At 43.9% G+C, this 11,366-nt stretch overlaps 2 protein-coding genes across 2 annotated transcripts; both read right to left on the reverse strand.

Moving 5' to 3' along the window:
• Nucleotides 1-943: 943 nt before the first annotated feature.
• LOC133421534 (uncharacterized protein K02A2.6-like) lies at nt 944-3,316 on the reverse strand. Its single transcript, XM_061711189.1, has one exon. The coding sequence runs from the start codon at nt 3,314-3,316 to the stop codon at nt 944-946; it is 2,373 nt and encodes a 790-aa protein (XP_061567173.1).
• Nucleotides 3,317-6,268: 2,952 nt separating this feature from the next.
• Nucleotides 6,269-9,810, reverse strand: si:ch73-141c7.1 (coenzyme Q-binding protein COQ10 homolog, mitochondrial). The gene is made up of 5 exons (XM_061711542.1): nt 9,621-9,810; nt 9,075-9,227; nt 7,700-7,892; nt 7,294-7,392; nt 6,269-6,733 (listed from the first exon to the last, which is right to left on the reverse strand). The coding sequence occupies exons 1-5, from the start codon at nt 9,722-9,724 to the stop codon at nt 6,566-6,568; spliced, it is 717 nt and encodes a 238-aa protein (XP_061567526.1). The 5' UTR covers nt 9,725-9,810; the 3' UTR covers nt 6,269-6,565.
• Nucleotides 9,811-11,366: the final 1,556 nt, after the last annotated feature.

The following is an 11,366-nucleotide window of genomic DNA, read 5'->3' on the forward strand; positions in this document are numbered from 1 at the left end:
GGCTCTCTCTTCAAAGTAATCTCATTTTGATTAAGAGCCAAGGGTAGACAAAAAATTACATTAGAAGTTAAATAACAATACACATGGCATTGTTGGAGAGGAGACAGGGGAAAAGTGACACCTTAACGTGACTCCCCCTTGAACAGGCTCTTCCAATGAAATTAATTAGCAATACACATACCATTTGTTGAGAGAAGACAATGGGAATAAACAGATGTTTAACTTTGGGGGGTCTCACCTGTGGAGGAAGCCAGATGGAAGTAACACATCCCGTAGACTCCACCAATGAGATTCAGGGGTAAAAGAACACCCTCCTTTTCTGTATAAAATAGATTGGACCGATGACCACAGTGTGCATTTCTCTCCTACCATGGTCTAAGAGAAGTGTACCTCCGGCTGGAAAACCTTGTGCTTGACATGATTAAAAGTTTGTATTAACCTGTGATTTTATTCCACTAGTCTTTCTTGGTTCACCAGACAAACGAACACGAATCTTTCAAACTTAAAGACAAGTTCTTCTGGTTTCTAAATTGTAAATGTATAACCAGTGTTCTTTTTTGGAAAAAAAGAAAAAGGAATCTGCAGCTCTATGAAATTAGCTGTGCTGCCAAAGGATGGCCCGGCCAGCCACAACACCCAGTTTCGTTAAGTTGAGGTGAATATCTTTTATCCAAGGAACATCCAAGGAAGAATCACAAAGACCAAGGCAGGTTAATTCTTTATCTCAATTCAGGGAGAGCAAACATTTCAAACAGCAGTCCCAAAATGGCTGCTCACAGGGCCCGGGTACAGACAAAGGTCAACACCTATATGGAAGAGAGAGAGGGAGTGTTGCCTCTAGTGGGCTGGTGAGGTTATGACATGAACACAAGACACAGAATATCACACCCTCCCATCCTTGATGAAGACAGTCTGAAACAGTGCCCTGTAGGAATCAAGTCCCTCAAGGCACATAGCGGTCTGGGGGACGAGACTCCCGGCCAGACCTCCTGAGCACTGGTGGGGCTGGTGGAGTGGCCGCTGGTGGGTCAGGTGGGGAGCACTCCACATTGGTACTTTGCTCATACCCGGAGGGATCGGTAGTTATGTCCATGGGTGGGGATGAAGAAGGACATGGAACTTGGGGAAACTCCATAGGAGCATCGGCACGTGATAGGGTAGGTGATGGGGGAGGTGAACGATGGCGTACGTGGTCAACATGTCTTCTTACCCGCTGACCACTACCCAGCAGCACTGTGCATGACACTGGACCCGTCACTGACTCCACCGTGCCAGGAATCCAGCTGGGCCCAGCACTGAAGTTCTTGGTGTAGACGGGAGCCCCCTCCTGGAGACTCCGGGCTCTGGCATGCTGATCATGCTGTTCCTTCTGCTTCCACTGCTTGTGTTGCACTCGAGACTGGAGGTCTGGGTGCAGAAGGTCCAGTGTAGACCTCAGCTTCCCCTTCATCATCAGCTCTGCAGGAGATTTGCCCGTAGTAGACTGGGGGGTGATCCTGTAACTGAACAGAGCATGTGACAGCTTTGTCTCCACTGAACCGCCTGAGCTCTTCTTCAGGAGGGATTTTAGTGTTTGGACCGCCCTCTCAGCCAGGCCGTTAGAGGCCGGGTGCCAGGGGGCAGTGGTGACATGCTGGATACCATTCCGGACCATAAACTCCTGAAAGTCTCTACTTGTGTAGCAAGTCGCATTATCAGAGACCACCATCTCAGGCAGTCCAAATCTGCTGAAACAGTCTCTTAGACATTCAATGGTGGCAGCCGTGGTCGATGAGTGGAGAGGATGGGCCTCTATCCACTTAGAGTGAGCATCAATAATTACCAGGAACATACGTCCCATAAATGGACCTGCGTAATCTATGTGTATCCGTCTCCATCGCTTGGCTGGCCACTCCCACGGATGCAGGGGAGCGTGAGTCGGCATTTTTCGGTTTACCTGACAGATGTTACAGCCCCTCACCAGCCCCTCAACATCCGCATCCAGCTGTGGCCACCAGACGTAGCTCCGTGCCAGGCCCTTCATTCTGGTGATACCGGGGTGTGACTGGTGCAATTGCTGCAACACGGCTGGACGGCCCCTTGTAGGGATGACAACTCGGGCCCCCCAGAGGACACACCCCCCTTGGATACTGAGTTCATCTCGTCTCTGGTAATAGGGAGCAAAACAGGGATTAATTACCCCACTAGGCCAGCCCCGCCCGACATACTCCCATACCCGGGCTAGAACAGGGTCCCGACTGGTCCACCTCTCCACTTGTCTGTCAGTCACTAGGGGGGTATCAAGGTGCTCTAACATCATCACCGTACCCCCATCCTCTGGATCCTCCCCCTCCTCCTCCCCGGAGGAAACAGGCAGACGGCTGAAAGCGTCAGCATTTCCATGGTCCTTGCCTGCTTTGTAAACCATCACATAGTTATAGGCCCCCAACGTCACCGCCCACCTCTGGACACGGGGCGAAACCATTTGAGGCACCGTTCTAGCCTCACTAAATAGACTGAGGAGGGGCTTATGGTCCGTAACTATGGTGAAATTACGGCCATACACATAGTTGTGGAACTTCTTCACTCCAAACATCACAGCCAGACCCTCCTTATCCAGCTGTGAATAGTTCCGTTCTGCAGCAGTCAATGTACGAGATACAAACCCCACAGGTCTCTCTGACCCATCTGGCATTCGGTGGGACAACACCGCCCCCACCCCGTAGGGCGAGGCATCGCACGCCAGAATCACCTCCTTCTTCGTGTCATAGTGCACCAGGACCTGGGAAGACTGAAGAAGAGTTTTAGACATCTCAAAAGCTGCCTGCTGGGTTGGGCCCCAACTCCACCAAACATCTTTCCTGAGTAGGGAGTGGAGAGGAGAAAGAAGGGAAGACAGATTAGGGAGGAAACGATGGTAATAATTCAGCAGTCCTAGATAGCTTTTCAGCTCTGAAACAGTCTTAGGTGTGGGGGCATCTTTTATGGCGGCCATTTTCTCTGTTACTGGGCGGAGCCCAATCATGTGCCCTAGATACATTACTTCATCCTGGAGGAAGGAGCATTTCTGTCGCTTGAGGCGCAGCCCATGGTCTTCCATCCTCTGTAGCACCTCCTCCAGGGTTTTCAGATGCTCTGCCTCTGTTGGACCACTCAGAAGAATATCATCCGAAAACACACTGCAGTGAGGGATTCCCCGGAGGATCCCCTCCATAATCCTCTGAAAAATAGCAGGGCTAGATGATACACCAAAAGGCAAACGCTTATAGGTATATAGGCCTTTATGGATGTTTATCGTGACATACTGCTGGGAGCTCTCATCTAACACCACGTTCATCTGTAAAGGCAAATAAGCTTGTTTCTTGGAGGTTTTTCTGTTTCTGCTTCTTTTCCGTTTGAAAAGTCCAATTTTAACATTTCAAACTCAAAATTAAAAAAAAAAACTTTTACTTGTTTACATGTGCAAAACAGGGAATACCAGATTCTTGCAACACCCCATAAGGGACTGCTATCTAACCGGAGTGATCCGGGAAAAACCTACCAGTCCATTTCCCCATAATGAAGTCATATACCATCACACAATTAAAGCACACGGTGATATTAGCGCCCTTACCAAAGGAAATAAAACTATATTTAAGCAACAGGTTAACTCTCCTCACTTTTCATCTAGGTTCCTCAGTTAGGTGAGACTATCATACCTGTCAAGTTTTGGATTTAAAAATAAGAGGTAATTTTCCACCGCCCCATCAGCCCAACCGAGGTCCAGTATTAAGACAGGTTTACAAGAAATCTAAAATAACTACGTGTCAACCACTTACAAACTACAATTAAGTCTACCTTTGTTGACACTGAAATGCTGTGAACATTCCTATGTATGTTATTCCTATAATAGAGCATACATGAAAACACAATGGGAATTAAAGTGACGACATCCACTGCCAATCCAGGAAGCAGGAACACACGGAAACACACGTCAGGCACTGGAAATCTGCAACAAAAAAACCACAAACAAAACACAAAACCAGCACGGAGCCAACCAAAACATGAACAGCAATCGACCTAAATCTTGAGATCTGATCGCAGTCTGAGCTAAGCTACCGCTACCGCTACCTAACCCCAAAAACTACAGAGCAAGGATGCAGGTGAACAAGCCAGTGTGTATGTCTATGCGTGTGTATGCGTGTATGTATATGATCATGCGTGTGTGCGTGTGTGTGTGTGTGTGTGTGTGTGTGTGTGTGTGTGTGTGTGTGTGTGTGTGTGTGTGTGTAATAAACCAAACTTAGCTCCACCTGAAGTGTATCTATAGTGGGGGAGGGGGGGGAGCAACCCCGCCACCCGCAGGACCAGAGGCCGACACGGAAGAACCCGGAACCCAGGCCACCAGCAACCCCACAGAGGGGAGAAGTAGGAGGGAGGCAACCCACCGCCCGCGAGAGGGAACCCCCCAACAAGGCGACACCTGTGCAGGCCCGACAACGGAGGGCCCCAGACCCAGGCATCCCATTCATTCATCCATTCACCTATCCGATACCTATACTAATAATAAGATATACTAGACCTAATAATAATAATAATAATAATAATAACCATCTTTGTATAATATAATATTGATAAATTATTAAGTTTTGTTGTCCTGCCAATGGAGGCTCAAATCCTCCATGGCAGGACCCTTCCACACCGCATTCTCACCGACACAGACACACAATCACGCACCGTTTCCCCCTCCCCGGGGGGGGTCCAGCACCGCCAGAAGGCACCCCAGGCTGCGCGGCGAGCCCCGCCAGGCCCGGGTATCCCGACCCACCTATCCCAGGCCGGTGAGGGAACGCGGGTGATGTGGGACCCCCTCCCGCCCCTGGTGTTGAGTGCATGTGATTAATGCCATAAAAACAGGGGGGGGGGGGGGGGGGGCAAGTATCGATTTGACACCGACCCCCCCCTCCTGAACTAGGTGTCATTGTCAAATGTATTTATTAAGTGTTGAATGTGCAGTGTCTACTTTGCTGTTAAAACCGTGAGGCGGGGAGTGCCGGGCCACGCGGGACAATGCCCCCCCACGTGCACGTTTAGTCTTGATTTCAGTGTTTTGTGGGGGATTGAGTTGGTGGAAGTAGCTTTCTCTTGATGAGTAATTGATGGCTGTTTGTGGCTTTATTTATTTCAGTTTTAAGTTTTTTATTTATTATTTCAGGTTTAAGTTTTTTATTATTCATTTATTTCAGGTACAATTTTTTAATTCATTTTTTATTTATTTCAGATCGAATTTTTTTATTTAAGATTTATTTATTTCAGGTTTAATTGTTTTAATTTGTTTTTTATTTGACACTTACAGTACATTTGTTGTTATTATTGATAAAGGTTGTCAAGTATAAACGGCATGTTGTTATACGGTCATTTTGTACCTATGATACATTTGGGATGGGGAGAGTTGAGTATGTATTTGTATTTCTGGCCCAGCCCTCGACTGAGCTGGAGCCGTTGAACAGCTGGTTTTGATTCAGTATCTTTTCCACACGTCATTTTTTTTACGACGACTCACACTCAGAAATACTATACGTTGTATTTTAGGTGTTAATTGTCAGGTTTTCAGCCCCATACTGTAGGTTTTATCTAAAAAATGCATGCATGATCTCTTATGAACATTGCAGATATCAAATAGTGACATGCAAGTGCAGTTGTCCTCGTGAAGTACCCTTTTAGTTTAAAGTTATAAACAAAAACAACTCACTCATCCCAGTCATATACGGTATAGTTTTCGTATTACACGTGCTTGTTTTGAAAAATATTGCATAACTATGAAGTACTGCATTAAATTACCTTAATTTAATAAATACAATACGTTTATTTTGTTTGTTCTAGTATGTTTTGCTGTTTGAGCATTTGTGTAACACACTATGGCAAATGAAAAGGTTTTAGAAAACTCTCGAGGTGATGCCCTCTGGAAAGAGAATCAGTGTATAGCATGAAATTAAGCGTGGCCTCAAGTAAATGTTATCCCTTACGTTACTTCACATTTAACGTGGCTCAAAGTTTCAGGTTGGACTGAAAAGACATCCCAGAAAAGACGGTTGAATTTAGTTAAATTTGTAGCAATGATTGTAACAAATTACAGCTATTACAAATTTCACTGTTGGTGATGTGCTTTTACAGCCGTTTGTGCTGCCACAGGTCACTACTGTCCTGGTCCGATTACTCCCACGAACACTGGCTTGTTTTCCTTTTTTATGCTTAACCAAACACAACTGTGAGTAAACATTCACAGATTACGCTATTAAATCTTTGCTTGAATTGTGTCTTCTTCACTTTCTGGGGCAAAAAAAAACAAAAAAAAACGACTCCATGCAGAAGCAATGTCTCTCCAACACAACCATATTACACATTTATTCTGAGTCATGAAATAAATAAAAATGTACACAAATTAGCTCCTGGTTTATAAATAAATAAAACTTTTAAAAACATGTAAACTTGACAGTAAGATATCAGAGAAGTGGTGCCTGGGTCCAATGCGTTGAAGCCGTGGGACGGTTGGCTTCGGTTAAAAGTCTGTGTGGGTTTAATAGATGCAGCGGAGGTCAAAGGGGGTCTAAGCAACCCCGCTTAGCGCCGGCCGCCGTCTCAACGGCACATCCGGCTGGCTCCTGTACAGTGCTGCTGCGCGTGACTCGAAGGCACGGACCATTTGCTTCACCACTTCATCAAAGAACACACCGGCCAGATGAGAGTGCAGCAGAGACTTGAACTCAAATGACACCTAAAGGAGACAAGGAGGCGAACTGTCAGTTTGTGCTTTCTTATTTCAATACACCTGTTTAAAATCTATAACTGCAGATCACCACATGATGTATACTTTCTAGACTAAGCCTGAACACTGCTGATGTTCAGACTTCAGCCTCCCTCACTCAACACGTCCCATTAAAATCCTACCGGTTCTCTGCCGACGCCGAGGAATCTGTGCCAACATTGAGGCCAGACTCCCGCCAGCAGCTCTTTATCAATGTTCTCTACCTCCGCAGCTATTTCAAGCCTTAAATCACTCCAGCAAAGCCAAATTTAGAGGATAATGAGATTTCACTCTACGCTTCCTCTCAGACGGGGATCCAATAAGCACAGAGCGGATCACCAAAGTACAGAAACAAAGGCTTTTAATTAGTCACCTTAAATTTGGGAAGTCCTATGCGAAAGTATGGATTAGTTCATTTCAAAGATTAACCAGTAGCTTGACTTTAATCGTACCATTGTTTATTTTGTCATTGCAAAACCACATCATGCTCATTCCAGATATTCTGTTCTTTTTTTTTTAATGAAACTTACAAAGAAATCCACTTTGCAGGAGTTTAAGTCCTTGGCTCCGGGGGCAAACCTCCAAATCGTTTCAAGATGGTTGAAGAGGGATCCTTGAGTGCACACTGCCTGTTTCAAAACAAAGAACCCATCATAAGCCACCGCCCGGAGGCAACAAGCTGGAACAATTCAATGATGTCAGGAACAACACGGAACGAGAATAATTAAGTCTTATGAAAGGGAAACGGATAATGTTTGGTAAGATAAAACATGTAAATGTCAAACTTGAGTAAATCAATTCACTATGAATCAAAATATGAGGCCATATTAGCAGAGAGAACCTAACGTGAAACCTGTAGCTGGAAAATAAAATAAAAAATAAAAAGAAGGTTTATGTAATGGATGCTGTCGTGGATCTACGAGACGAAGGACTCACTCGGACTTGGTGGTTCGGCTCACAGGTGACTTTAGAAGTATATCGCTCGGTGATGGGAGGGAACCCTATTTCCAGCTCCACCCTGGTGTCCCCACTCTGCCCCGTCATCAGGTGAGACTTCTTACACCAGGGAACAAAATACTGGTACTTCTCCACGTTGGCCACCACGTCGTACATTTGTTCCGGAGAGTACCTGAAGACAGTCAGATGGAGACAACCCTTTAACTGTCTGATGCAAAAGTAGCATGACATAAAACATTTACAGGAGGATGTTTTCTCGAGCCGGTAAAAAAGACTCTCTGAGGTTTGACTTGTTTTAGATTAAAAAAGATTTTGATTAAACGAAGATGAGTTCCGATCACAGATTACAAGTGAGAAGACTGAGACGTGCTGTCACTGTACCGACAGGACGCTGTCAACTTAGAAGACAAATTGGGGTAATGTTATTTTCATAATGGAAATAAGCTGTGCTTATTGTTTCATCCTTAATTTAGGATGAATAATTAACCATCAGGCTACTGGCAGACCACTGCACCTTCTGGGGAAATTGGTTTGCAAACAATCGGCGTGACTGTGTTGTCACAAAGCCACTAGTTTCAGAGTATGATCAAAACTTAAATCATTATGTATCTACATAAATCCAATCTTTTATCACTGATCTCCGTTTGTTTTCTATCCCTTTTTCTTTTGTTCCTCTCTGAGCACATTGCATGACAGCACAGATTTCTTGATTAATGACCATCGTCTGTACGCTACTTTCATGATGCATTGTGGGATATATTAATGGCACTAAGAAGGTATAAGGTTGGGACAACATTACATAGTAATCATCGAATCAACGTGAACTATACAGTGAGTAGGGGGCAGTTTCGGACACGGCTGTAGACTTTTTTGTGATTTGTTGCCCCCGTGTGGTCAGAAGTAGTATAGACACGTAAAGTGGCTTTATCAAGGTTCTATGTCGGTTAAGTTTTTTATTAATGTTTAATGTAATGCTCTAAATACAGCAGAATAGAAGTATCACTTTTTTAAATTTAATGCAGTGCTTCTCACACTGGTGCTATAACGGGGATTTGTGATGACAACCACCCCAACAACTCTCTCTCGCCTTTTTTTGTCCTCCCTTTTGTTGTGGTAAGTGCAACACGCAGAACTAATGTTTTCACATCAGGCCACTCAGATGGAAATTGTTCAACCCTCCAAAAGGGGGGGGGGTGTATGGGACAAAAGTTTGAGAATCACTGATTTAATGGCAAACTGTTTCCTCGGTTGTGTCTAAACTTCAAAAGAAAAAAGGGAAGGGTGCTTGTAGGGGCCTTTTTTTCTTTTTACTGCCTTATTCTCAGAGAAATGTTTCACATGAAGGGACACTCACTCCACCATCCGGGACTCGGTGTATTCCACCCTGCGGGCGCTGATGGGTGCGACCAGGTTGATGAAACCGCGGCTGGGTGTGCTCTGGGGGGTCACGGGAGAGAGCTGGAGGCTGGACCTCCTTACAGCCGGTATCGCACACGAACTCAACTGTCTGCACGGAGAAAGAAAAAAAAACATTTGTCACCACTCATGTAAAATGTATGTGACGGACCTCTCATGTGCTGTATCTCACTGACACATCAACATGCATTTAACCTGTAAATGTGCATAAACACTGGCCCATAGGATGCAATATGTAAACAAAAATGTATTTGAATATGTCAACATTCACCTCAGTTATGTTATTGTTTCAGGAAAAAAATTTAATCCACACTTTTCTTAAATATTTTTTCTCCCACTTGTCTTCTTCTAGACAAGTGAAAACGTATATCTGGATAAACTGTTCTGAATAACAGTTGTCATGTTCAAAGCTGAGTAAAATAATAATAATCTTATAAGTGTAAGTGAACTAAGTGAATGAAAGATGTGGCGGATTCTGACGCACCTGAACTGGGTCCTCCTGACATGACCTCGCGCGACCTTTGAGACGTGGACTTCATTCATATCCAGCAGCGCCCTGAAGAGCAGCGACGGTGTCCTGTTGGTCATTGTGCAGTTCGTGAGCACAGCTTGGTCCCTCACAAAACACTCTACGGATAGCAGTGGAGCTTCAGTAACTCCACTCTCATCTGAGCTGCGAGGAGCCGCTTCACCTACCTAATATGGTACACGGTTACGTAACAGCAGTCCGACCAATCAGAATGCTCGTGGGTGGTTTATAAATGACACATTTCAGAAGTGGGAATTTTATCAATAGAAACAAATAAAGAAAAAAATCAGTAACTGCTGGTTTCAAAAGCTTGTGGATTTACACCCGAGCATAATGCTGAAATTATACTGTCAGAAAAATATTTTTTAAATAATTTATACATATTTAAGGGTTTTTGTGAAGCGATACACCAAATTTGTAACTTACCTTGAAACCTCATGAGCATAGATAATTCAATTAAAAAGCTATGTATATATGCCTAACTGTCACTACAGATATATGAACTGATATGAGCTAATATTATCTAACCTGTCAGAGACATAAAGATTTTGCTCATTTAGATATAGAAATAGATAGAACAGTGATCAAAATAATGAATGTGTTTCCTAACCAAGTTCATGACGTTCAGAGAATTTTCCATGAAGTCAAAAACAATCCACCAAGGACACGAGGTGCAAGTGGAGTTTCATGCTGTTGCGTAAAACAGATCCAGAGGAAGCAGAGAAGAACAAACAGTAATGCAAAACAGCATTTTTACACAATGACTCAGAAAAAACAAACAATTCAGCCTAATTGAAAACTAGATTTAGTAAAATTTTAATATATTTTACAGTAGCCTTTATTCAACTCTCATTATACTGATCTAGTTACGCCTGTAAGAGGCTAACCAGCCTTTAAGTGCTGCTTTATTAAGTGACTGTGCGGTAACACAGTCGCAAGTGGTGGCGTGGGATCAGGCCATTCAGGGGTGAATTAGGGCACCTGATCAGGACAGGATTAAAGAACCTCAGTGAATCCTATCAAATGCAGGTCAGAAACGCAACACATGGTTGTGCAGACAGGATGACCCGCCTCATGAAAGAGAAGACGCTGTTACTTAAACTGAGAGTAGCCTTTCAAAGGGAACGGGGACCGTTCCAGCTGGCTCTCCTCTGCTCCAGTCTTTGATCCCTGAACTTTATACAGTCATTCAGCTACAGAGAGACGATACTATCTCTGTAACCCTCAGCTATTCAGACTACACTCCCTTTTTTTCCTTTGGATTTTAAACCTCGTTAAGAGTTCTGTTAAAAGAAGAAATTCTAGGTCACCCCTTGTTTCTGTTATCTTCGGTCATGATTTCTATTGGATTTATTTTTATTTTGCTTGTTTGTGTTGAGTTGTTGTCACAGGACTTTCACCACTTTCACTCAACTGCACAAAACTAGTATCATGAAGTCACCACTCCTCCAGGGCTCGAGCAGGCCTCATCATATCAGTGTCTTTGGCTTACTAGCATTTAAAAATGTATATCAATACTTCACACAATCAAGGAACTGCTGTTGTGGGTTATACAAGATTATATATATATATATATATATATATATTCATGTTTATAAAGAATGAAACAAACAAAAAAAAGTCTTAATATCCTGAACCTGTTTAGACTTAAAGTTTCATGTTATAGTATGTGACAAAGTTCTATGCTCCTTACATCCTTAT

Source organism: Cololabis saira, chromosome 21 (genome assembly GCF_033807715.1).
Source record: "Cololabis saira isolate AMF1-May2022 chromosome 21, fColSai1.1, whole genome shotgun sequence".
NCBI lineage: Eukaryota > Metazoa > Chordata > Actinopteri > Beloniformes > Belonidae > Cololabis > Cololabis saira.